The 27,910-nt window shown below is 44.3% G+C and overlaps 1 protein-coding gene across 3 annotated transcripts; it reads right to left on the bottom strand.

Moving 5' to 3' along the window:
- On the bottom strand, positions 1 to 25,976 carry LOC125157226 (uncharacterized). Of its 3 annotated transcripts, none has more exons than XM_047843713.1 (8): positions 25,853 to 25,976; positions 19,314 to 19,508; positions 10,945 to 11,142; positions 6,848 to 6,944; positions 5,829 to 5,990; positions 4,672 to 4,730; positions 3,600 to 3,755; positions 1 to 1,109 (listed from the first exon to the last, which is right to left on the bottom strand). In XM_047843713.1, the coding sequence occupies exons 3-8, from the start codon at positions 11,002 to 11,004 to the stop codon at positions 807 to 809; spliced, it is 837 nt and encodes a 278-aa protein (XP_047699669.1). In that variant the 5' UTR covers positions 11,005 to 11,142; positions 19,314 to 19,508; positions 25,853 to 25,976; the 3' UTR covers positions 1 to 806. The 3 variants fall into 3 exon arrangements, with proteins under 3 accessions (XP_047699669.1, XP_047699668.1, XP_047699670.1); XM_047843712.1 differs by lacking the exon at positions 25,853 to 25,976 and adding an exon at positions 25,131 to 25,639; XM_047843714.1 differs by lacking the exon at positions 25,853 to 25,976 and adding an exon at positions 25,131 to 25,638 and having other exon boundaries at positions 977 to 1,194.
- Between the last annotated feature and the right edge of the window lie 1,934 nt (positions 25,977 to 27,910).

The following is a 27,910-nucleotide window of genomic DNA, read 5'->3' as shown; positions in this document are numbered from 1 at the left end:
TCTGTGATCATAAAGTTGTCTATTATTTTTATCTAAAACAAGAACGCCATTTTCACTTCACAAAGTGGGGAAGTAGGGGAGAAGCATGCCTTCCTGATGAGTGTGGGAACAGGTAGGAGGACTGGGTGGGCACAAGGAAGGCAGAGGTTTGGGTAGCTGGAGAGCTTCTTCAGTGTGGGCTCTGCAGGGTCAAGGGAGGGGGTCTGGGGGCTTGGTGGAGCCGCCAGCTGCGGGGGAGAGGGCTGACTGGGGGTGTCAGGGACCCGTGTTGGGGTAGGGCAGAGTGAAACAACTGTGGGTTTGAGTCTCAGGAGGTGGAGGTGGCAGGGCTCTGACTCAGGATACGGGGGAGACATCAGGCTGCAGGAGGCCCAGGCCCTGGGGAGTACTGATCTGCTCGGCAGCCCAGGCCACGGCGCTGTGTCCTTGAGGCAGGTAGGCCCGGGTCGGTGTCCTCTGGGGCCCTGCTGCACCAGGAGCAGAGGCCTGGCCTCAGAGGCCCAGGCCCGGGCACAAAGGAAGGGACCATTCTGTCTCTCCATAAAGGCCTGAAGGAGGATGGCCTGGCCCGGGCTCTGCCTTTTTTCTCTTGGCCTGGGAGGTTTGAAGCAGACAGGTCCAAGGATTCTGTTTTCTTTTCTTGCGTCTGCTAGGGGCCCTCAGCGAGGCCTCCTTGACATAGGGCCCCGGGGGCTCGTGGATAGGCAGGCACCTGTAGCATTTCCCTCTGCACTCTGCAGGAGTGAGTTCGATTGTCACCAGGCTCCAGGTGTGTGCCGGGTATTGGGCACTTCACAGCCACTTCATCAAACTCTTGTGATCACTGGAAAAATCCAACCCCATGAAGATCTGGAGGGGTGGCTTGCAGTGAAAGCTCTCCAGGCCTTGGGGACCATCACCCTCCAGACTCTGGCATGGTCCCAGCAGGGTGGCATGGTGGGGGTGGGCTGGCTGCGGACCCAGGAGAGGCTACGGCTCCCATCCGGGCCCGGGTGGCAGTGGGTGGGCCTGGGCCAGGGGGAACCTCGCTTCTGGGCCCGGCGTGGCAGAGTGGCCATGGGTGTGCCCAGGTAGCTGCCCATGATCGCAGTGCAGCGGAGTCGGGGCCTCTGAGGGGGAAATTCAGTTTCTGGAGGTTCCCGAAGACTGTTTTGTAGCTAAAGAATCCTCCAACAAACCAGTTCTCTGGGTGAGCTACAGGCAGTAATAAATGAATCACTCCTACGCCTTTACTGGTAAACCAATGCACTGATTAATTAAAAGCCTTTTTTTACACACTAAGCAATAAAGGATTTCACTTATTAGTTGTTATTAGAGGTTAGCACATACGAGTGGTGCTCAACCAGGGGTGAGTTTGCAACAGACACACAGAATGTATGGAGACATTTTTGGTTGTCACTCCTTGGGGAACTACTGGCATCCTGTGGGTAGAGGCCAGGGATACTGCTAAACATCTTAAAATACACAGGACAGCACCCCACAATGTAAATATTGATATCTTTCTTGGGACATCTAATGCATGGAGAATATTCATGGAAAATTGCAACTTAAGAATTGACATCAAAGGTGTCTTTATGGTATCTTTCTATTCAATAACATGGTATGAATTTTATTTGAAAGAGTTTTTTGTGTCCTTTAGGAATGCTTGAGTTTTCTTGGTAACATTTTAAGTTCATTCCAAGGTATTTTAGTTTTTGAGTTTCCATTTAAGTACAGATCTTTCTTCCATTATATCTTCTGTGACTTACATATATCCAAGGAATTGATGTCTATAAATTAATATGGTACTCTGCTAATTCCTTTTCTCATTTCCTTTATCTTTTTTTGATCTAACTACATTGGCTGCTACCAGAATTTAACCAATTTAAAATTTCATATGCTAATTATAGTGGAGTTAGTAGATATTCTTTCCATACTAGGCATACTATTTACTTCTGAGCCGACATTAATCTACTTTATCAACTTAGGGAATTCTCATTTCAATAAAAAATTTTACAAAAAATACATGATCAATTTTGTCAAATGAGTTTTAGAGGAGTTTATGAAAATGAAATATGAGTCTTCCCTTTAGCTTTGCTGACAGGATGAAGTCTATTAATCATAATATATCATTCCTAATACTGACATTTCAGAAAAAAATCTTATGTGGACAAAGTGTATATTTCTTCTGATGTACTGGTAGATTCTGTTTCTAATAATTAAGCTTTCTTTTTTTCTAAATATTCTTGAGAGATACTGGCCTAGTATTTACTTTTTGGGAGGTATCCAATCTTTGGTGGGTTTTGGTTTCACTGTTATCTTGGCTTCACAAAAAAGAACTTGGAAGCTTTTGTCCTTGTAAGAAGTTTTTAATTAATTAAATTCCAAAACAAACAAATAAAAGCAATTATTATTACTGTTTAATTCACTTATAAATTAAACAACATTTTGCGTGTTCATGTAGTACCCACCACTTAAACTTAGATTCTAAACGAAAACAAATACCAAGTCAAAATTTTTGACTGAGTAAAATTTCTGTATAGACATTGTCGGGTTCTATCTTTACCTTGAAATTCCACAGCAAGCTTCTCTTAAGAAAATTAAGGGTTTTTGCATAAATACAGAGAACAAACTATGTATGAAGGTTGCCAGAGGGGAGGGGAGTATTGGGGGGAATGGGAAAAATGGGTCAAAGGGAGAGGGAGGTATAGGATTCTAGTGATGTCATGGGGAAAATTAGTAATTAAGGAAATTAGTTAAGCCATGGGGATTGAAAGGTAAAAGAAAAAAAAACACACAGGGAAAACAGTCAATGGTAGTGTAATAGAGTTGTATGATGACAGATGTTTACTACACTTGTGGTGAGCACAGCCTAACATATGGAGTTGTCAAATCACCATGCTGTATGCCTGAAACTAATGTAACATTGTGTGTCCACTACAATAATAAAGAAAAGAAAATCAAAGGGTTTTGAACACAGTCATTTCCAGCCTTCATTTTTCCATTCATTCAGTTTTTAAAATTTATTTCTTTAAATTCAAGTTAGTTAACATACAGTGTAGTATTGGTTTCAGGAGTAGAACAAGTGACTCAGCACTTACGTATGACACCCAGTACTCATCCCAACGAGTGCCCTCCTTAATGCCCATCACCCATTCGGCCCATCCCTCCACCCACCATCCCTCCAGCAACCCTCAGTTTGTTCTCTGTCTTTAGAAGTCTCTTATGGTTTGCTCCCTCTCTCTTTTTATCTTATTTCCCCTATGTTCATCTGTTGTGTTTTGTAAATTCCACATAGGAGTGAAATCATATGGTATTTGCCTTTCATTTAAAAGTCTTAATTTTTACAGAGATTCTACACAACGTATATATGGTAAAAGACAGGATATTGTCCAAAATGAAAGCAAAAAGCTTATGCTCTTCTACGTTTTAACTCCTCTCTCCAGTTAATTTGAAGTATCTCCAAATTCATGTCCAAACTGAGACAAGATGTTAGCAAATTTTAATAAAAATGTAGAAGCATTACAAGATGTTCAAAACCGATGCCAAAGTTTGAGCCCAGCCTTGTGTTAAAGGGGCAGACTAGCATGTCCTCATACAGAAAGGTGGAAAGGACATACCTGATCGTGATCAACCTCTACGGGCTGCTTCTTAATGATCCAGGTGACAGACTCAGAGAGGGGCGGGGTAGTCAGGGACCCCGAGTAGGTCCAGTAATCTGGGCAGGCGGGCATCAGGCAGGAAGGATCAAATGACCCAAATTCCACAAGGGTGTCCTGGCAAAGAGAAGGGGTCACCGAGTCATCATTTTGTGATGAAAACCACTCAGAAATCGGATGATGAGGCGATGATTCGAGGGGAATCTGGGGACCAGCAGTGGTCTAGAGTATCTCTAGGCACCTTTGGACAGAATCACACCCGCACACTGCTCCTGTAATTAACTATGTATTTCTGATCATCCTCCATGGGAACACAGCCAAAAGCACTTTCCCCCTCCATTGTCATGAGTTTACTGCAGGTGCCAGTCTCCTCTGAACTCTTCGGGAGGCGGGAGGCGGGAGGCGTCAGGTGGTAGCTGGTGCATGAACAAGGAGGCTTGTCTTTCTCAAGAGAAACGAACAGAATTCTCCTTTCTAAAACACAACGCAAAGTAGAGGGAGCCAGGCTCCTGCATCAAAAGGGAAGAAAGAGACAGGCAAGGAAAAAGAGGGAGAGCGAGAGGGAGGGAGAGGGAAAGAGGCAGTGGGGAGGGACTGAGGTGGGGAGAAGGGGAGAGACAGGGAAGAGGAGGACTTCCAGGGAACAGCCCCTTTGGCATCCTCAAGAAGCAACAGTTAATCCTGGGGTCTGGACAGAGGCGTCCATGCGGACGGGCCGGACGGAAACGGGTAACTGTTCTTCACAGCTAGCCAAGCCAAGCGTCCGTCCCACTCTTCCCTGCTCCCCGCCTGCGGGATGGGAGGTCTAGCCAAGAGGGCTGGTCTGAGTGTTCCCACGGGGACTTCGAAGACGCAGGTGTGCAGGTGTCGGAGCAGAGGAGGGGACGGCACCGTGTTCCCGAGTGCCGAGCGCTCAGTGGCATGGCGGCAGAACCAAGGCAGTGGCGAGTTGTCTTCCGGGGCGCCTTGTCAGCGTCTCCACTCGGAGATTAAACATAAAATGTATTTCAAGTGATTTAGGGGGGGAAATTACCTTATGCTTGATTGATGGCAAAGTATCCACCAATTTCTGCAGCTCTTTGTGATGTGTAGCTGAAGAACAATAAATGAGAAAATATTTTTAAAAACTGACATCTCACTCTGGAATTGTTATAGAATGTGAATTTAAATAGGACTCTTGGTGATTACCGAAAAAGAATCTATGGTACTGAAATGAAACTGACAATTTAGGATGTTATAAATATCAGTGAATGAAAGCATACAAAGAACACACGGATAGGCTCAAAACCACAGTCTGCAGGGAAAGGTGCCCCTGCTCCATTAGCCTCAGCCCCCGGAGCCTCACTCATACTTGGCCTACAGGGACGCTGGTTGCTGAAGCTCTCCAGCCAGGCAGAGTGTAGTAAGGCCCAGCTTTCAGCTCATGCCCATGTCCTCAAGCCTCAGTGTTATAACTATGTGTTCCAGTTTCTGTATTTGATGCTTTGATATGTGAGGACTTGCTGACGCTAAGGGGGCGGCCCCTCCCAGGGTTACCTAATTCCTAGAGAGAACAAACACCCTGGGACAGTGCCTTTCATGAGGAAACAACCACCTCCTTTATAGGGCTCTTACATGTGTGGCCACTATTCCTGTGCCCTCACCACCCCAGGACAAGGCACCAGACAACTAGGGACAGCCTCTATACAATAGAGCCTACTGAAACTATTCGAAGAGGCCAATCTTTCTGTTTATACTACCTTATGCCTTCCTTCCCCCAGAAACCACAATAGACTATCGCCCAGGATTTCTCCTCCTTCCCTCTGCCTCCTGGCCATCCCTGTGTGCTTCCCTGTGTGGCCCTGCCTTCCTGTTTCAAGGACTGTAGGATAAAATTAGTTTTTCATCTCCCCAGCTCTCAAAATAAATACATCAACTTAAAAAAAAGGGAGGGGGGCACCTGGGTAAACATCTGTCTGATTCTTGATTTTGGCTCAGGTCATGATTTCATGGTTCGTGTGATCGAGGCCAGCGTCAGGTCCTGCACTGACAGTGCAGAACCTGCTTGGGATTCTCTCTCCCCCACAACCTTTCTGGTCCTCCCCGGCTCTCTCTCTCTCTCTCTCTCTCAAAATAGATACATAACTTTTAAAAAAATTCTTCTTTCACGACAGTCATTTAACCACACCTGATTCAAACAAATCCCAGTACCCTGAAAACACTCAGCCTCCAGGGAAGGTCTGCACCTGCTGAAGCTACAGGAGCTGACAGGCACTGCACAGAGTGTGGTCCACAGCTTTGCCGTTGACTTCTCCAGCGGATAACTGCATGACGTGGCAGGAGAGCACTTAACTTCATCGAGCTTCACTTCATCTGAAAAATGGAGAAGACAGCGTTGCCATCAGAGACCTCTGGGGAAGATAAACGATGCACTTAGCTAACATACAGTCACAGAGCACTCATAAATATTAGTTCCTTTCCAGATCATTTCCCATAGCTGTTCGCCTTTATCTTTTTATGCCATTTAGAATATATTAACTCATTTCACATTTTAACCAGTATTTATTTAGTATTATTTACCTTCATCCTTTTACACCAATGCCTAAAAGTAGAAATGTAATACAAACCACAAAGGTAATTTTAAAGTTTCTAGGAGCCACATTTAAAAAGTTAAAGGTGAAATTGCTTTTGATAACATATTTTTGCCAAATACACTGAAAAGACTGTCATTTTAACATGTAATCAATATGAACAATTGAGTTTCCATTTTTTCCATACTAAGCTTTAAAAATCTGTTGTGTATTTTATGCGTAGAGTACATATCAAATTAGATGCAAAATTTTCATCAGAAATACTTGATTCCAATTTTACTTGAAAATGTAGATACGCATACCCACGTCGCTCCATTCTTAAAAGTTTTCCAATAACTGAATTGAGTATCAGTTCTTATATTTAAATCAAACTTATTAAAATAAAATAAAAAATCCATTTCCTCAATTACACTAGCCTCATTTCAAGTGTTCAATAGCCACACATGGGCTTATGGATACCTTATTGGACAGCACAATTTCATACCATCTGGAATATATTTGTAACAGTCTTTTATTTTAAGCATTGCTTATCTTACCGATGAACTGATGCCAATATTCTTAAAAAACAATACTGTAACATTTGATCTTTCCATTCTAGAATACAACACATCATTTAAAGTTGGTAAGAATATTTTTTACCTTTAAAAATATTCCTATCGTAGTGAAACCACCTTCCTCCAGTTGCTGCATCCTCAAAGTTTTGAAATGTGACTGCATTCTGATGCACCGAGTACAGCTGAAACACCATTAAAAGGAGGATTAATGCCTGACCATACAGGATTGCTCCAAAATAAATCAACAGTCTTATTCAACCTACAATACTGAAACATGTTTCCTCACCCAAAATAAAGCCACTGGGAAAAGCATATGACAATCTGATGCAAGATGAGACAGAAATAAAGAGGAGGAAGAAATTTACGCAGGATCAGCAATTAACATTACTTTGAAATAAAAGGGTTTATTTGAGGAGAAAAAAAATTTATACAGCAAAGTGGATAATCTTTCAGTGAGGGATCAACATTTGTTCATTCCCATCTTGATCCGCAGGAAACCCGAAAATCCACAATCCATTTGCATCAAAGGCAGCAAAGATGCTTATCTTGAGAGAAACAGATCCTCCCCATGGAAATTAAACAGGAGTTGAAGACATTTTTTTCTTTGATGGATAACCACTCAAAATGTGTTTCCTTCTATCTTTAATGTAATGTTTAAAATCAAATTAGGGGGAAAGTTGTTTATTTCCTTATGTGCTCCCTATACTTCCCTACACATTATTCCTCATCCATCATTCATAACCTTTCTGCCATCACCATCCCCCAGCCTCCCAAGCGGGACAACTGAACGATGTGGTTAACTCTGCTTTTTCCTCACTTGAAGAGGAGTCCATCTCCAAGTCCTATTGCCTTTTGTAGAGAGCAAGATGGAATCACTCCTGTCCAGCAGGGGCCTGCGTCGGGCAATGATATAAGCAGCTGAGGGTACTAACAACGATGAGCTCTCCCCGAGACCGGCACCGGCTGACGACGCCCCAGAACCGATCAGCAGCTGGAGCAGGGGAGGGGTGCAGGTGCCCAGGACTGACCAAATCCCTTTAAAAGGGGGAGGGCTTTTGCAGCGGTCGGTCGGGCCCCGCAGACGTGACCCTCTGCGTCTGAGCGCCTGAAAAGGCAGGGGCCGCCGAAGGCTCCGGCTAAGGAGAACGGAGAGCCTCCACCGCTTGAACAGAAGGAGCGGGAGGGCCGAGCGTGGACCCGGCCCGGGGCCTCCTCTCAGCTGCGCGCCCACACACGGACTTGGCGGCGGCCTCGTTCACTTCCTACCGCCTGTGTTATCTCGATCGTCGTGTGCCTCCTCTTAGGTCCTGCGCCGTGTGCGGGGAAGAGGCCAAGTTAATCACAGCTCCAATGTCACTGGGTCTGGAATCCCGAACCCGCTTTCTCATTACGTTCACCTTGCTTTAGGACTGAGCACAGCTGGCGCTGCATAAAGACCCAACTCGTGCGTGTGCCTTCATAGTCTCCTTGTGACAATTTTTAGAAGTGCTTTTTCAAAACTTGCTCTTTCTCTCTACTTCAACTGCTACAGCCTTCATTTAAGTTCCCACCATCTCATACTTGGATTAATCTGACTTTGTGGACCTGCACTACTAACTGGGTTAGTCTCAAAAAATAAAGCAATTGACTAATTAATTAAATGAAACCATGCTGTGCCATTCTGTTGTGTAAAAATAACCAGTATCTGGGGGCGCCTGGGTGGCTCAGTTGGTTAAGCGTCAGACTCATGATTTTGGCTCAGATCATCATCTCATGGCTTGTGGGTTTGAGCCCCGCATTGGGCTCCATGCTGACGGCGTGGGGCCTGCTTGGCATGCTCTCTCTCCCTCTTTCTCTGTCCCTCCCCTGCTCTCTCTCTCTCTCTCAAAATAAATAAGCTTTAAAAATAAAATAATAATAAAAAAATAACTCGTATCTGATGAACCTGTCTTCCATCTACCCTCCTAAGCTTCAATGTTCATCATTCTTCCTGCCTCCCCTCAAAACGCACATTTGGCATTCCGGCCACTTTGTTTTTGGCCATTTTCTGAACATCTGCTTTTGCACATGATTTTCCCTCAGTCTCCAATGCCCTTCTAATACTCTTGACAAACTCCAATTCATCCTTCAATACCCAAGATAAATGTCCCCCAGTAAAGGAAATTTTCAACTTTTAGTATTTGTGGGCCCTGCTCCTGGGCTCCCAGGAAAGCTATACTGTAACATTTACCAAGGTCAAAATGACTCAGCAAAACCTCAAAGCCTGGGCTCTATTTCTGCCCCGAGTACACACTGTACAACGTCTTTTGTTAAAGAAAATAACCAAAGAGGTACATTCTGAACACAAAAGATAAGAAAAAGTAAGAAACCTCCCTGGGTCCCAGGAGATTAACGTCATATAGCCCTGCGTATACTAGAAGTTAAGATAAGGCCTGAAACTTCCTGAAAAGTTCTTTGTCTAATAATCTCTTTTTAAAAAAATTTATAACTTTTTATGAATATAAAATGTACAGAAGTCTACACCAAATGATCCCTTACTGGAAGCGCTCCCTTCTTTGTGAAGACTGTGTATCCCAGGCAGCTTTCCTCACTTGGACTCGAATAAAATTCTTCCTTTTTTTTTTTTTTTTTTTAAAGAAATTCTAAAAGGTTTGTTCATTTTGCACTGACACCCCTCCTTGGTGAAAGCATCGTAGCCTCCTCTGAGCAGTCTCCATCACACCCTCTTCTGTGGTCCCACAGCACTTTTAAAAAACCCTTTCTCAAATCACACTTGCTTTATAATTCTAGTTTCATGTGTGCTTTTCTCACTAGACTTTGAACGCTGCCAGGTCAAGAATCTAGTTAGTATTCCCAGCACTTGGTGCCATGGCTGGCACACGATTGGCACTCAGTAAATAAGGCACAAATAAATAAATCAGTGGGTGACAAAATACACACGTTATTAGGAGACTAAAAATATAAAATGTCTTTTCCCTGCCTATCCTTTTGCTCTGCACTGCAATCTTATTTGAAACCTGGCTAAATACTATTACTATTTAATACAGAAGCTATCTGTAAAGCCAGCAAGCGGAGGTAGGTTGGCATATATTCAACACACACAAATTGCAAATTTCAAATAAAAAAATGTACAATATATATAATTTCAAATAAAAACAAATTCAAATGTATAATTTTAATTTTTTTATGTTTATTTTTGAGAGAGAGAGAGAGAGAGAGAGTCAGAGTGTGAGCATGGTAAAGGCAGAGAGGGAGTCACAGATTCTGAAGCAGGCCGTAGGCTCTGAGCTGTCAGCACAGAACCCAACACGGGGCTTGAACCCATGAACTGTGAGATCATGACCTGAGACAAAGTCAGACGCTTAACTGAGTGAGCTACCCAGGTGCCCCCCAAATATATCATTTTAAATAAAATTTCAAATATAAAATCTATCTACCTATCATACCAGTAGAAGGAAACATGCATAAGAATGAAAATAGACACTGTTCATACACTCAAAAACCTCTAATGATGATCGAGCAATTCCACTTTTGGGTTTATACCCAAAAGAACTGAAAAGGACATCTCAAAAGGTATCTGCACACCCATGTTCATGGCAGCACTATTCACAACAGGCAAAAGGTGGCTGCAAGTCAAGTGTCCACAGACAGGTGAATGGATAAACAAAGTGTGGTCTATACGAACGATGGAATACTATTCAGTCTTAAAAAGAAGGAAATTCTGACACATGCTGCAATATGAGTGAACCTTGACAACACTATGCTAATTGAAATCAGCCAGTCATAAAAAAGACAAATACCACATGATTCCACTTATATGAGGTACCCAGTAGTCAAATGCATAGAGACAAAGTAAAATGGTCCTAGCCAGGAGCTGAAGGAAGGGGAAAATGGGGAGCTACTGTTTAAGTGGTGTAGTTTCAGTTTTGCAAAATGAAAAGTTACAGAGATGAATGGTAGCGCTGGCGACACAACACTATGAGTACACTTAACACTAGTGAGCTGTACACTTAAAAACGGTTAAGACGACAAATCTCACGTTACATGTTTTTTAACACATTAAAAAAAAAAAAAAAAAAGTGCAAGGAGTCCCAGTCCACCGCTCATAGAGGTCCATGGTCCCAAGGAGGCAGTGTGGTGTGGCCTGTGCTCACTTCAAACTGTCCCTTTAACTCCACACAAGACCACCAGTCTGACCCTCACCTGATTTATCTGTAGAATCTTCAAATTCCACGAGGAAGGAGTACCCGTTATTCCAGACATGGAGGCAGGTGGTCAGGTCGTAAGAGATGGTGAGCGGTTTTAAGCCAGGATCATAGACACTGTCCCTCCACCGGATGTTGATGGGCGACTGGCGCTCGCCCGCCGGGACCAGGTCCACGCTCTCCCAGAGCGGGTGCACTAGGAGAAAAAGCACAGCGGGGCTATCATCAAGACGTCTGCTATGTGGGATCACACACGAGGCAATTCTAGTTGTGGGGAGTGTGTCAAGGCCCATGGAGTCTACATCTTAGGAATTAGCCACCTGGGGGCTAAACGGACTGATTAAGGCAGAGGACAAAGGCAGCTCAGAGCACCCTGCACGGGCACAGACGTCTGCTGCTTTGTCAGACACAAGCGGCTCAGTCCACCCTCTGATTTCACCCGAACCAAGTGCTACCCGCTCTTGTGGTAACATTAAGACGCGTGCAGATTAGCACCGTGTGGAAGGAAGGTATCCTTAAATGAGCTTCTTTTCTTTAGTGATAATTTTCTGAGCCCCACTTGCCAAACCAGATATACCTACAAGTATAAATCAATGAAATTTTCAATAATGAGTTATTTCCAACAAAGGAAATGCGGGAAGAAGAAGAAGAATTTTTGCAAAGCAAATGTTGAACCAAGCATTGTAAGTTTTTAACCACTTGGCTGGTAGAAATAAAGACTTGTGTGGCATGCACCTGTAACTTAGCTTGCAGTTTTGAAGATCCCTGGATGATTTATTTACACAATGCAGTATCACAGGCTTCCAATGGAGATGGGGGCAAGAATCTAGGGTTTTGGTACTGATGAGTCTGATGACTACAGAAGGCATTGATGAAACTGGGGTGGAAAAGGAGTAATTTCTTCTTACTTTGAGATATGCTAACTTTAGGAATAACACTGCTGGTCATTTTACTAGCGAAAAAAATGGTGGGTTTTTTTGTTTTTTTTTTTTTTTTGAGAAGAGCAGAGAATTACAATCTGGGGCAAGCTATGACTAAAACCATAAACAAGTCCAGCAACAAAGGAGGGGGATCCTCTTTTATAGTGGAAAGTAAGTTGGGAAGGTTGTTATAAACAACAAGTCCACTGGAGTAGAATGGGAGCTAGAAGTATAGTGGCTTCTCATTGGCTGAGTTGTGAGTGTTTCTCAATGGCTGGGCTGTTGCTAGGGCAGAAGAGAAATGGTCCTTCCTCAGGCTGGGATAGCAAAATAGTAGTTAAAGTAGTATCCATGTACAAGCTTTACCTCTTCCAGTTGGGTCTGCAACTGGTAAGGAGAGCTCCCCTTGCCAGTCTCCTGACCTCATTCTATATAAAGGTGTCCATGCACAATTTGTCCCACACAGACACAACGCGTCGCTGATGATTATTTTTCTACAAAGAGTCAAGTACCAGGTCTTTCTGGTAAAGTCTCTGATAAATCTCAGTGGACTTCCTGTCACACAGAGCTGCTGAGACATCCATGCATGATGGATAGAACTAAGCCTAATTTGGGGTGCTCCAGTTCTCTGCCCTTTAGAAGCACTATGGATGGGTAGAACCAAGACTAATAGGAAAATCAGAAGAAATATGAATCAAGATAAATCATTACCAAGGAACCTCTGAGCCTCACCCCACCACTAAGGACGAGCCTAAGGATCTCAGAAAGTGGTCAGGTAGCTGCTACTCAGTCAACCCACTGTGTGTATAGCAGGCTCACAGACATATCTTTCTTCATTAAAAACACACACACACACACACACACACACACACACACACACACACACAAACCAGAAACTTGCTCCTAGTTTACCTTTACAAAGAAGACATTTGTTTTGCGTGGATAGCTGTTAAAATCTATAAATTCAAAATCCTAGCCTTCTGGGGTTTTGAGGTTTTTTTGGTGGTGGTAGGGGGCACAAAAAAGATATAGAGAGCTCTCCTGAGAGTAGACCAGTGGTTGTCAACAGACAGAACGATGCTGTCTCTAGAAGACACTTGGCAATGTCTGGAGACATTTTCGGTTGTCACAATTGGAAGAGTGCTACTGACATCTAGTGGATAAAGGCCAGGTATGCAGCGAAACAGCCTACAATGCACAGAATTATATGACCCCCAATGTCAATCAAGTTGAGAAACCGTGGTCTCTGCAAACTCAGGGTATTCTTGTTTTTACTATTTCTTCCTATAAAACAGCACCATCTTATCTCTGGAGAGATCCAAACCCAATGTTCTCATTTACTTTCTGAGTATAAAAGAAATTGTTCCATTAGGAACAAGAATTTTGTTTCAAAAACCTAAAATAAAAAATGTATTTGCCTGGTAAAATATTTCATATAATAATCTAATTAGAATGCGAATTAGAAAGCAACTTTTAGGAGTGCTGACAATACTGACTCCATCTTTGGCCCTCCATCTTGCTCGCTGACCACTCCTGGGGATACGTGTTATGGGCCCCTTAGAGATTAATGTTCATACTTTAGACATGCCAGACTGTTAGAGATAACATAGTCTCTCCTCTCTTCCTGACTCACAGATGGTGCCACCAGGTCTGTTAAATGTCAGCTGCCAATTAGGTGCATGCAAACGCTTTGAAATGCATGTGAACCCTCCGACCTCTGACCACTACAGTGGCCCCCAAGAGTTCCCTCACTCTATAAAATCTGTGGACCAAGGTCCAGACTTTGCAGAGAATAGCTGCGCCTTGTCTGGACTGTCATCTGCCTGATACCCTGCAGTAAGTTACTCTGAACAGAACTCTGTAAACTGTACAGAATGGCCTGCTTCATTTTCTGGTCTCAAAGTGCCTTCTCAGTTTGGGGGAAACTTTACTATCCCTCCCCCACCTGGTAACACCACTAAACAGCCCTGATTCAGTTATAGGATGCCTGGCACCACGAGACTTTGCAGCACCTTCCCCTCTGAGATACTCAGACTGTGGCCCAGGAGTTGAGAATTCACATTCTTCAAAACCAATTCGTGAGGGTCTCCTGTAAAGACCAGGCAAGAAGGGGACTAACAAGCAGATCCCCAAGACGATCCCTCCTTTCACCCAGATTCGTCCCCACCCCATTCAGGAAATGACCAGAATCTATTCTCACCCATGCAAAAGCCAGCCCCCAAATCCCAGGCCTATTCCTTCATTGCTCTTTTATGACCTTGACGTTCCTATCAATTGATGCCCTTCAGGTCACAAGTTCAGCTTCTGGAAGGTTCTGTCCCCCACAACCTCCTCCTTTGGGGATCCAGACCATCCCCCCAATAGGGGCCCTTGGTTACTGTTGTTTTAGTGAAGCCAGCTTTTCCCAAGGGTTTGTTCTGCAAGATAAATGGTTGTGAAAGGTAAATTCACATTACTTCTTCCTGTGGGGGCCAAGGGCAGGTCACCCAAAATGTGCCACTTTAGCATATTATTTCAAATTAAAGTTACCTAAGAAATAGCCAGGGCAAGAACACTTGGAACCCCCACTGCCTCCAGAAAACTGGAAATAAATCTCCCATTGGAAAGGTACGCTTCCTGCACCAGGAGATAAAGAGACACCCTTATCACCAGAGACAGAAACTCAGTCATGAAGGCTGTATAAGCAACCCTGGTTACTTTTACTGATTTACTACTTCAGCCCAAATTCTCTGTAGAATTCCTAATTGAAGTTCCTGAATAAAACATTTTCTTGGTCCTGCCAATTCTCCACAGACTTATTGTTTCTTTGTCTAAATAGTATAAATGCTGCCCGCTTTGGTCATTTCTTTGGGTGACAACTGTATTGCCATCATGAAGGTGTCACGAATATATCGCTGACGAGCAACAAAGTCCCTTTAGATTCCATGGAGAAAATGTGCTCGGTTTTAGTTCTTATTAATAGGACTAGTCCCGGCTTTGATTTCTTTTGTGCCTGTACCACCCTATGTGTCCAGCCTCAGGAGTGTCCCTCTTTCACCTCCTGAAGCACAGGAAGCACGTTCCTGCCTTGGCCCCTCAGTTCCTGCTCCTCCCTCTCCTCAGAAACCACTTTCCCCTCATTCAGCTCAGGGCTAGCTCCTGTTATTGGCTTGTCACCTCTCCAAAGAAACCGTCACCGCCTCACCTGACTATCCTATTATATGACCCCCCCTTTTTGTAAATCATAGCATTCTTGTCTTTCCCTTCAAAACACTTATTACACACATGTAATGGTCATTATATGCATATGTGCTTAATTATCTGCCTCTTTCAGTGTTGTACAAACTCAAGAAGAACTGAAGTCGCATTTAATCACTGCTTGTTCACTGAACACAGAAGATAAAGAGTATTGTTGGGAAGGTTCCAGTCTTCTTTTACTTTTACCCCTATTACTCTACTGATCACATTTTTTTTCCTTTAAGGATCTTTCAGGTGTATCTTTTCCTTGCCTTGCCCATGACCAACAGCTGAGTTCAGGCCTCTACACCCTGCACTTCATACATGTCTCTTGGTCTCAACACCCTCTACCATGTTTTGCCATCTACCAGTTTCCCTAAATTTCCACCTTCAACATGTCATTCCTGTGTTAAAGACTGTATGTCAAGTCCTAATTTCTGTGTCCAGTGCCAAGGTTTTCGTATTAGGAACCCACCTCAGCCACCTAATTTCCTTTCTCTTCATTCTTCCCAAACTCTGGTCTTGCCATGCTATTCCAGAACCTTGCCAGGCTACTCCCCTTGGTCATTCAAAGGGAGATACACTATAAATGTAAAACACCCACTCAGCTTTGATGATTTAGTACAAAATAGAGAATGCAAACTATCTCAATGATTTTTATATCGATTACAGGTTAGAATGATAATAGTTTGGATATAGTGGGTTAAATATTTTAGTAAAATCCATTTCATCTGTATACTATATTTCATCTATTTCCTGTATAGAATTTCACAAATGAACAAATTTATTTTTCTTTCAGTTTTACTAAGATGTAATTGACATGCTATTTGTTCTCCTTTAAATGTGGTTATTATAAAGCATAGAATTCCTTGGAATTACATGGCTCATGTTTGTGGCTCTTGTTATTTATCTACTGGACGTCATTATTCTACACCCTCGTTGGTTTTTTTCTCATGTGCCTTGCCCTGTTACCGGCCTTTTTCTTGAGCTGTGCGATTTTCTCATGTGACTGAAGAGCATCCTAGTAGGCCGAGGGCATAACACAGTGACAGGATACACAGGGACAGCCCCCTCCCATATGATATTGTTATGGATGATCACAGAATCACAAATTGTCTACTCAAGCACAAGGGCTGTAAAAGGCACTTTGATGCTGAGTCCAGGTAACCACAGCAGACACATGCAATTATCACCACAGGAGACTAAAGCCCACAGTTCCTGGGGGTCAGTTCAAGGCTATCTGTTAGCTTCTTACAGCTGCCGATACCTCTGAGGCCACTGAAATAATTTCAAGGGGCACCTCACCAGTCCATTGTTACTCAAGATTATTCAAAAGTTAATGGAAGACAACATAGTCTAGGTATCCCAGCTTGTGTTATCTAGGGATGAATAGAATTCTTGGTGAAGACATTGCAAAAAAGGCTTTTTAATACTATTGTTGTCCAGGCTTTGTGTTCATCAGAGTTAACAGGAGAAATAATAACAATTTACCAACACAGTTCAGCTATAATATAGACCAGTCCTATCAAACAGAACTTTCTCTGATGATGGAAATTTTCAATATGATAAGTGCTAGCACTGGCCAAAAAGTTACAATAAATTTATATTTACAGAGAAATACACAAATGGGTACAGTGGCTAGATTTTATACAGTGCCATTCTATTCCATGCTGTCCTAAAAAAATGTTTTCCTTCTAAAAGTAGGGAAATTAAGAATCATTGGAATAATAAAAAATCTGTACCATTTCCATGCTAGAGGACAGTCTTTATATTTCATTAAATTTAAAATTAACATTATTAGATTTATTTTCCTATGGTCTAAGATCTCATGCCTACTATTTTTTTATGTGACAATTAGGCTAAATTTCACTACATGATACCCTGAGCGAAACTGACTTTATTTACATCTTGGGAAACAGAGCAGACTTTTATCTTTATCAGAATACCAGTGGCAAAAGTTAGGACTGTCAACATTTACTGTCTGCTACTTGAGATAACAGCGAACAGTGATCTGAGTCGACAGCCAATGATTCCCTGGGAGGTGAGAAGCAGGGACTGAAGGTGAATCCCAGAGCCCAAGGCCCTAGTGAAATGCTGCTTCCTGAATTTGCCACATCCTCCTACTTCATTTACTCCTCATTCCGCTTAACCCAATCTTTTTTTTTTTAATTTTTTTTTTCTTAATGTTTTTATTTTATTTTTGAGACAGAGAGAGACAGAGCATGAGCAGGGAAGGGGCAGAGAGAGAGGGAGACACAGAATCGGAAGCAGGCTCCAGGCTCTGAGCCATCAGCACAGAGCCAGATGCGGGGCTCAAACTCACAGACTGTGAGATCATGACCTGAGCCGAAGTCGGACGCTCAACCGACTGAGCCACCCAGGCACCGCCCACTTAACCCAATCTTAAAAATGGTCACAAAAACATCTGATGGGGGCACTGAGCCTATGACGATAAGGACGGTGATGACGATAATCGTAGTACTAGGAGTAGGAGTACTTTCCAACACAGTCCTCACTGTACAGCGGCCACTAGCTACGGGCTTTGCAGGTTATCTTTTCTAGCCCTCAACGATCTTGGGTCATTCTTGGTCACACAAGTACACAACAGGGCCTTCTGCCGTCGTATTAAGCTGCCAGTGGCTCAGAGCAGCAGAAATTACAATATTCTCCCCAGTGAAAACAGGAGGGGCAGAGCAATATGCCAAAAGCAAAACCAAATCATGACTGTCACCTATTTCTCTTAGTAACTGAAAAACACAACACTTTAGGTGATGTGAGAAATTAATCAAGGGAACACCTCACATCACCAAGCCACTACTTTTGGGGTTTGTCAATACTAAAAGAAATGAACTATCTTAAAAACATTAGTATATTAAATCTTATACCTTTAAATTTTATCTGTAAACAGAAACAAAAATCAAGGAAAACCCCCACACTCACACAAAACTTTACTAACTAGATAAATTATGACTAAGTATTTTTTTCCAATTTAATCTTCAGACCACAAAATGTACATGTTGAGAACAACCCATTTGAGTAGGATGTGGGTCTACTGGTGGGAGGCCATACCCAGCAACCAGAAATTAATGATTCCAGCCAGTTTATTCTAATGAGAACAGTCAAGGCTGGAGGAAACAAAATAAACTGAAAATAAAAATATACCTAAGAAGCAGTTTCAAGGCAATGCATTTAGCTAGATCAGCATTACTAATGAACTCCTTTTCTTGTGTGCAATATACGATCAAAGAGAGGAAGCCTGTGGAGGAAAAGTTAAGACACCTGAAATTTTGAGGCAAGCCAACATTAGAAACTCTGTGTTAATTCATGGAGAACAGTGGGAAATATATAAAAAAATACTTCATTAAACTCATTTCTCCACCAACACATACATTAGCCTCCTCCTATTATCTTAGTGGTTCTTTCCAGGGTCACTTTGTCCCTTAGGGGATATCTAGAAGGTCACTCAACACCTACTGTGCACGCTTCACGTGCAACATCACAGAGTGGCCCATCCCCCCGGTCAGTAGTGCCTCGGTGGACAATCCCTGCACCACAGGGATGTGCCAGGTAGCTGGTGTCTCAGGAGAAGAACGGGATGCGGGAGGTGGCAGGAGAGACCATCTGCCGCATCCCTTGATGCCGCACTGACAGCAGAGCACACGCTGGCAAGCTGCTCGGCTGGAATTAACTCTGCAGTTTGTGACTCGGGAAAGAATATTCCAGAGCGCGAAGCCATTGACCTGCTGGCAAACGTGAATACGCAACTTGCAGAACATTAAGATTCACGGGGAGAATTCGCCGTCTGTGGATCCACGTTAGTAAGAAGACCACTGCTAACCACAACAGCACAGAACAGGTTCCAGAGTACCGGAAAATGGGACATCTCCCTCGTCCTATTTCGGCACGACATCCTTTGAACATGTTAGAATCGGTCAAGGAAAGGACTTTCTGAACCTTATGACGGTTTTGCAATATACGTGTATCAAATCATCACGCTGCACAACTTCGACTTACACAATGTTATGTGGCAACTACATCCCAATGAACCTGGGGGAAAAGAATTTTCCACATTTATCTGAGAAGACAAGTAGAGAAACAAGTAGCTGTTCTCACGGTTCTTAGGGCACAGAATCCCACTCTGGAATGCCACTGACAGCACGTGGATAAGCAGGACACACGTGATTGCTACGAAACCAGCCTTTCGCTCTCTCGAAGGCAGCGGGGTACTCACAGGCTCGGTTCCGGGTTTTGTACGTGCAGGTGTAGAGGCTGCAGGGCCTCGCCGGCACGGAGCTGGGGATCTGGAATCTTCTCCACGGTGACCTGCATGGAGAGGCTTGCAGAATGGCCCTGAGGATACTCATCACCACCATGTTTAGCTTGAAATGTTGATCAGGCCCGAAATAACATGCAGGAACCTAATAACCTAGAGGGAGGAGGACAGAGAAGGCGAAGCTGTAAACAACCGAGGGTGACCATTGAGCGGAAGCTCTGAGTAGGGCAACAACATTAGGACTCTGAGCATACGTGGTGGGGCGGGGGTGGGGAGGGGTGGAGGGGGAATGAGTCAAGAGTTAATCCACTGCTCTTCCTGAAACTCACCTGCCACTCAGGGCTAGAGGAAAAAAGGCTACACCCAAAGGAAAGGAGAGGAAAACAATCACACGTGAGCTGTGTCCACTGAAAGCAGGAGGCAGAGTTCCTTCCTGTTACTTCCCTGAAAGGAACAAATGAGGACTCCAGGCAGAACCCTTTATAACCATCAACAAGCCATGTGCCAGGACAGGTATTGTAAAGTGAAGTGTGAAAAATAGCTAGTCTTGCAACCTGGTGCCACGCATTGTGTTACATGCATCACTTTGCCAATGAACACACTGAAGTCAGGAAGTGAAAATGTATAATGTCTCAGCTTGGACTGCTATACCAAAATACCAGAGACTGAGTTGTTTACACAGACACTTATTTCCCACAGTTCTAGGCGCTGGAAATCCAAGATCATGGTTCTGGCTCATCAGTTCCTGGTGAGAACCTGCTTCTAGCTGGTAGACAGCTATCTTCTGTGTCCTTACAGCAGAAAAGAGAACAAGCTCTGGACTCTTTTCTGATAAGAGCTCTAATCCTATCATGGAGGACCAACCCACATACCCTAATCCAACCCTAATCACTTCACAAAGGCTCCATCTCCTAATATCACTCCATTGGGTGTTAGGGCTTCAACATATGGAATGGGGGGGGGGGGGGCAGAAACATTCAGTCCGTAACATGGAGCCATCATGTTAAAGGGGAGCGATAGTAAGTTTATGAATTCCATATAGGTGCCTCATCTCCAGGTCTAACTCCCTATATGGGGTCTTAGGGCCAGTGCATTAGTTTGTAACAAAGAACCACAGCCTGGGCGGATTAAACAACAGAAATCATTTTCTCACAGTTCTAGAGGCTACAAATCTGAGATCAGTTTGTTGGTAGGGTTGGTTCCCTGTGACTGCTGTGAGGGAGAATTTCTTCCAGGCCTCTCTACTTGGGATGATTAACTCTATGTGTCAATCTGGCCAAAAGATGCCCAGGTGACGCAGCTGAAGGTGAAGCTGGATGGGACTGGAGATTAACTTGAAGAATATGAATTTCCAGGAGGCTGGAAGACCCTCAGGTATTATTCCACATATACAGGATGGTTTCTGAGGACTCCATGCGCACAGCGCGGGATGGATGGCAGTGGGCAGAACGGACGCGGGAAGGTCCGTGACAAGGAGATTCCTCCAACCATCCTTCGTTCATCCTTGCATTCATCAGGACGTCAATCAAGCAGCTACCAAATGCCAGACACTGGTCTCGGATCCCCGAGGAAATAAAACAAAGTCCCTATCCTGGTGGAAATTACATTCTAGTCGGGGAGACAGATAATAAACAGCAATGTAACACATAAGTCAGTTGCACGGACAATTAAAATAAATTCAGTGAAAAGTAGAGCAGGATGAGGTGACTCTGGAGTGCCACTGGGAAAGGAGTGTTGTTTTTGAAATAAATCGCTTGAAGGAGGCCTTACTGAGAAGGTGAAGTCTGAGCAAAAAATGGAAGGAAATGAAGGAATTAGTTCTGGGGCTATCGGGGGAAGGGTATTCCAGGAAGACGGAATTGCCTATGCAGAGATCCTGAGGCAGGAGCATGGCTGGCACTACAAGGGATAGTAAGGAGCCCAACACGGCAGGAGCAGAGTGGACTAGCAGGACGGTAGTAGGAGACAAGGTGGAGAGATCATGAATGCCAGATCAAGTAGATTTCTAGGCCACTGTAAAGGTTCTGTCTCTAATTCAGCATTTCTCACCCTTGACATTGTTGACATTTGACCAGATAACTCTGTTTTGGGGCTGTCCCATACATTGTACGATGGTTAGCAGCATCCCTGGCCCCTACCCTTTAGATGCCGATGACACACTCCCTCCATTACGACCACCAAAAACGTGTCCTGACACCGCTGATGTTCCTTGGAGAAGGGGAATCACCCCTGAGTGGAAACCCCCGCTCTAAGTGAAATGGGGGACACAATGGAGTTTTGGGAGCAGAGAAAGGACACAACCTGATCTGTATCTTCAAAAGATCATTCAGGGTGCCTACTGGAAATCAACTGGGATGGCAGGCAGGAAAGAAGCAGGGAGATCGCTCAGAATAATCCAGGGGCTGGAACGAAGGATGTCGTAGTGGAGGTGGTGAGAAGCAGTGGGGTGTTGGCTGTATCCTGGAGAGACAGCCCGTAAGATGTGAAAGAAAGGACTCAAGGATGACTGAAAGATTCTCCGCCTAATCAGCTAGAAGGACGGAGTTGCCAGGAACCGAGATGAGCACCACAGTGTGCAGAACAGGTTTCGGGTGGGACAGGAGCAGCTCAGATTTAGGCACTTGAGTTTGAAATGAAATTCCAGGAATCCAAGTGACAGAATATGAAGCACTGATGGGAGAGTGACAGTAGCGATGAACCAAGGTACTCTGTATGCAAGAGACTGCCATTTGGGTAAGTAAAACCTAGGATCCGGCACTCAACTGGAAGAGAGAAGAGGGAAGAAGTTGAAGAAGGCCCCATGACTTTACGGAGGGATGACGCTGACGGTAGGAGGATGAGTCCCTGGAGAGAGAAATAAGCCGGCTCAAGGAGCAGGTGGGAAGGGAAAGAGGTTACTCTTCCTGTGAATCTTACGGAGTTGAGGTCCAAGGGGACAGCGGGAGGAAAACTCTAGGAGAGTCAGTGCAGCTCTGGTGCTCAGGAGAGGTCCTGAGGTCAGAGAGAGAAGAAAATTCCCTTCCCTCCCCCAGGAGTAACAGGTGTATAGAGGGAGACTGACAAAGTGCAGTGAGGAAGCCAAGAGACAGAAGGAAGAGTAAAGGCGATCAAGGAAGGAACAGAGCATGGAAGGTCAGGGGTGAGGAGGGTTCCAGGGAAATCCAAATAAACAGAAACTCAACTTAGCTAATGCTGGGCTACAATACCTGTAGCAATACGTGAGGTTATTTATGTCCAGGTATCTGCTTCAGGAGGAAAGATATTTATCAGAATGTTTATGAATTTGCACCTACGCTACAAATTGTAAACATCAGCATTGAAAATACACTACTAGTCATTATTAAATAGGCTCCAGGTGAATCCTGGAATATAGAAATGTAGAGTGTATTTTTGCAACATGTTGTATTTTGTAGTACAAGCAGGAGAAAAATGGGTAATATGTAAAGAAACTGCAACTGTTTTATAAAGTGAGTTAAAAATAGTTTGCTACAGTTTTAGAACAAATATACTTCTCTTTCTCAAAAACACATATTCAAAATAACGGGATTGCAAATAATAATATAATGCTCACCCAAACATTCAGTTATCATGAGTCAGCCATGGCTTCAAAGCTTTAAGAACAAAATTATACACCAAAATGTAAAAATAAAGACACTTTAGAGAATAGGTATGTACTATGTATGCTCAGCACTAAGCCAATCACGGTTCTTAATTTAAAAATAATTATTTCTGGAGAGGTGGTTATTTAAACTTACCTACAGATCTCATAAAATCCCACCCTGTGATGCCACAGATAATAATTAATCCCACACACAGCATGTAACAATTAACTACTAAGATGTATTACTGGACTTCATGGACAATGTGTCTGTCCTTATGTCTGTCCATAAATATGGGACCATTGGCCAGATGAGTCCCAAGGAAGGTAAGCTGTGTGTGCTAACATGTCCTTTGCTATCACTGACTATTCATGTATGTCTTTGGATTTTACTTACACGTTTCTGATCTGTTCTTTTGGAGACTTAAAAATGTTTTAAGAATTAGAAAAGATTCTGGGCGGCCTGGCTGGTTCAGTCAGCAGAGCATGCGACTCTTGATCTTAGGGTTGTGAATTCAAGTCCCGCATCAGGTGTAGAGATTACTTAAAAATAACACAATCTTTAAAAAAAATTAGAAAAGATTCTAAAAGCCTTTAAAATCATTTATAAATCACGTATTTATTAAATACCTCGCTAAGCCATTTGTATGTATGCAAAAGACAGCAAAATATAATTACCCACTAAAGGTCAGACTGATAAAAAACATTCCTTGATTCTCATCAAATTGATCCTTCGTTTTCTCACTTCCTAATTTATAAAGCAAGCCAGACTGTTCCAATTCCCTGAAATGTGAATTAGAGGTCGTGTTTCCATGTCTTGCTTGACAAAGTGATTTCCTCCTCTTACCCACTTCTCTGAAAGCATAATTCCAGTCTGGGGCTGCTGAAGGTTTCAAAATACATTTTTTAATCTGGTTTGTATGATGCAACTAACTGCCCCAGTGTAGCCAACGAGATAAAATGTATTTCCCTTTTTCCATCAGATTTCCCAAACACTCATATTCTGTCAAAATTCATCCAATTTTTATTGCGTTCCAACTATGAGTGGTGGCAATCTTTTGCTTGGCTGAACAGGGCAGGTGTGTACAGGCACAGGAATGCTGCCTGTGTTACTTTTCACCTGTAAGTGATTTTCAGTTCTGACATCGAGGTCACAACTTGTGAGTAAAGGAGAAGGCCCTAGAACCCTGAAAGGTTTTCGTTTCCAAAATATTCAAGAACTATGCAGCTCTTTACCAAGGCCCAGAAGGGAGGGTGGGTGTAATGAACTTTAAGTTCATTGTCAACTCCAAGGCAGGCTGAGAACAGTGACAGTTCTCAAGGACGTGCAGGGGCAGGTTACCGGTAGGGTTGGGTAGCTTCTCTCACCAGAGATCCCGGACTCTGCTCGTACTCCAGCAAGACTTTTAAATAGCAGAGTAGAGATGACCAGATTCACAGTAAAGGACGAAGGGGTAGCAGAATGTAAAGTGACTTTAGGTGGCTGAGAATGAATTAATTGTATCCAAATTAAAATGTACACATCTTCAATATCGCACATTTCCCAAGCTTGAGAAGAAATTACACTAACAATTTGTTACACTAACAAATTACAACAACAACAAATCTCCAGCAGCCTCAAACAGTAGCTTTCAACTCCTACCACAAAGAATCAGAGACACCAACTAACGTTTATATTTTTGGGGCAGGGCACAAAAGAAAAAGGGGACAACGGAGTAGAGAAGACTCAGATATGCCCACGTGACATAGTTATCCTGCTGATCCCCTGCCCTGGGGGTGGTTGTGAATCTGTCCATAGTGTCTGGCATGGTCGGGGAAAAGAGCAACGATACAGGTGTGAGAGGGTCCCAACTTACTGCGCCTCGATTTGTGAACTACAACCCCCCATTTCTGAAAGTCTCTGGGACAACAGTTCTACCGTTAAATGGACAGGACTCTAACGGGATGTAGATGGTGACCCTCACAGTGGAGGAACAGAGAGAAGGAAAACAGCGATTCCCGCCTCCTCCTCTCCATTCTACAGAAAAGCCCCGCCGGCCCTGCGGCCATCCTCGCGGAACCGACAGCTTGTCGCAGCTCCACGGCCCATCGCAGAGCGTGGTCCTGAGAGAAAGGGTCCCTGTCCTCTCTAGCATGTACCCCCTACCCACCATGCTCCATTCGCAGCCCGACCTTACCCGAATATTTCCCTGAGAGCGGACCCCCTCCACTCAGCGCCGGGGAGAGACTCATGCGCGCGGCCATCTTGGCCACGTCCCGTCGCGACTCGTCACGCCCCTCACGCCGTACACGTCATGGCGCGTAACACGTCACGTCCCCGTCGCCCCGCCTAAGTCTCCGACAAAGCCCTTTAAGTCCTGCCTTGGAGTCGCTCACTGCCTCAGGGCTTGAACCACCTCTCCCTCCACCCAGAGCCTTGGTCCGCACCTGTTCTCTGCCCTGGCTACACCTACGCTGCCATCGCTCTGGGTCTGCAGCCGCGGTCAGGCGCCTGCCCGCCAACGTGGCCCCGCCTCCGTCCTACGTCTGGGCCCACCCCTCCTTTGAGCGGGACCGTCTTTGTCACGCCCTCACAAACGTGTCGCGCCCCCACGTTCAAGGTACGCCCTTGCGCTCCGCCTATATCACGGCCCTTCTTCCTGTTACGTAATTTGCGTCCCTTACGCTACTCCGTGCCGCCCCCCCACCCCACCCCCGTCCACAGGTCTTTTCACATGGTTGTCCCCAGGGTCACGCTCATTTCTCTGAGCCCCAGGTCGTTCTCTTATGCCTACGTCCCTGCTTTCCACTCTGGTAATTCCTCTGCTCTCTGCTTGAGCTCAGCCCTCCCGCAGTCTGGACCGACTTTGTAGTCCCCTTACGAGCGGCCACGCCAAGCCCTTCACGCGCTAAATCCTACTTTTTCAGGTTATGCCCCTGGTCAACGCCTAGGCCACGCCCTTCCCGGCTGGGCCGTCGCAGACACTCCTTCCCACGGTGTCCAGGCCCGCCTCTCACTCCGGTCACATCCTTTCCCTGCTTTACACACCCTCACGCATGGTCAATCCCAGCTCTCCGCCCACGCCACATGGCACCACCCCACGATCCATATTGGCCAGGCTGATGCCGCGCACGCGCATATTCTGACGTTCCGTCATGGCCACTCCCTGAGTTCTCAGGCCTCCTCTTTTGGGTCCGCTCTGACCAGTCCACGCCCTCCTGCTCTCCCTCTGGTGGCGGGACTGGATCTTGGGAAGGCGCTCAGAGCGGAAGGAGCCCCCTTGTTTCCGGAGAAAACCGCCCACGCCTCAGAGCTAGACGTCACTGGCAATTATAGAATGAAACGAGTCTTTGGATCACGGATTCTCATCTGAAAGTAGACTTTCTGCCAGCTCCAAACAGCACAGCTCCACGAGCAGACACTGGATAGGAAACATAACTGGGCACTGAGTGGATCTGTGTTCTTACCAGCCCTTCAGCCGACCTTAAATGCTAGGCAGATGGACGGAGTATTAAACACACTCCTCTACTTCTGACGTCTCCTTCAGATGACTTTTTCTAGGCCCCTAGTGCCCTCCTGCTGTCTAGGGCCTGTCCAGACAACACAACATTTAGGCCTCTGCTTGCAGACCCCCTGTTCTGAGATTAAGCCTCTTTACTCCCTCCGTTTATAATTGTGGTTCCACAAGAAAAAAGCGAAGAGGTTATTACCTTTTTTTTTTTTCTGTCCACAAATCTGAATGGGGCACTTACGTGAGAAAGGCACTTAACCATTAGGCATTCAGCTATTCATTTAAATTGTATTTTGGAGTAGTAAATTCCAGTGACAAGACAAACCTCAAGGAACTTACAGACTGAAGTTTTCCTACTTGGGTTTGGATGAGACAAGAATTGATGAGAGAGAGTTAAGGTGTGGCCAGGGGGTCAGAATAGGTGGAAAAGGACTTGGTAAGTGCTGGCCTCTTTTTTTTTTTTTAATTGATTGACGTATAACATTATATTAGTTTCAAGTATAAAACTTGATTCAATATTTGTGTATATTGTGAAATGATCACCACAATACCTCTAGTAAACATCCTTTGTCATATATAGTTACAATTTTTCTTATAAGAACTTTTTAAGACTTAGCAGATTTCAAATATACAGTTACCATTTTGTAACTACATCCCATAACTTATTTTGTAACTGGAAGTTTGTACCTTTTGACCATCTTCACCCATTTTGCCCTCCCCCCTACTCCCTGTCTTGGGCATCCAACAATCTATTATCTGTATGAGTTTAGTTTTTCATTTATTTGTTTTTTAGATTTCACATGTAAGTGAGATCTTAAGGTATTTGTCTTTGTCTGTCTGACTTACTTCACTTAGCAAAATGCCCTCCAGACTCATCTGTTTGTTTGATTGGTTGGTTGTTTTTGAAAAGCAGGTTTTCTTGATTTTTAGTCCCAGTGGAAGCTCACTCACGGTGCTGTAACCCCCACCGGTGTCTGCTTCCAGAATGTTCTCACGCCCCGATGGAGCGCCTCATAATGATGATACTGGGAACTAAGTAGGAAACAAGTGCCAAAAGGAGTTTCATACAGATCCCCTCAATGTAAACTGTTGCCACAATCACAAAGTATTGAATCCATTCTATGAACTGCCCAAACTTTTCTGTTCATTTGAGATCACAGGCCCCCAGTGGTATGGCTTTATTCAGGGCAGTGCATAGATCATTATTGCCCATGACGGCAAGTAAGTTTCAACTTGTCAACTGACTGAATAACTGTTGGGAAGTGTTGTGGCTGAGTCCACACTCAGAAGGAAAAAGTTCTGAAGTAGATTAACAGTTTCTGTTGTGGGTGTAGGATGGATGAGTGGCTACAACAATCTATCTGGCATCTCTGATTTGTAGTGATGGAGGTATTATTGCATGCACATCTTTTAGGCAGCCCTCATAAACATTACTTACTGTAGGCTACTGACAGTTTTCAGACAGA

This window comes from Prionailurus viverrinus, chromosome X, assembly GCF_022837055.1.
Source record: "Prionailurus viverrinus isolate Anna chromosome X, UM_Priviv_1.0, whole genome shotgun sequence".
Classification (NCBI taxonomy): domain Eukaryota; kingdom Metazoa; phylum Chordata; class Mammalia; order Carnivora; family Felidae; genus Prionailurus; species Prionailurus viverrinus.
Note: the sequence above shows the minus strand (reverse complement) of the source record. Positions and strands in the feature narration are given on the sequence as shown.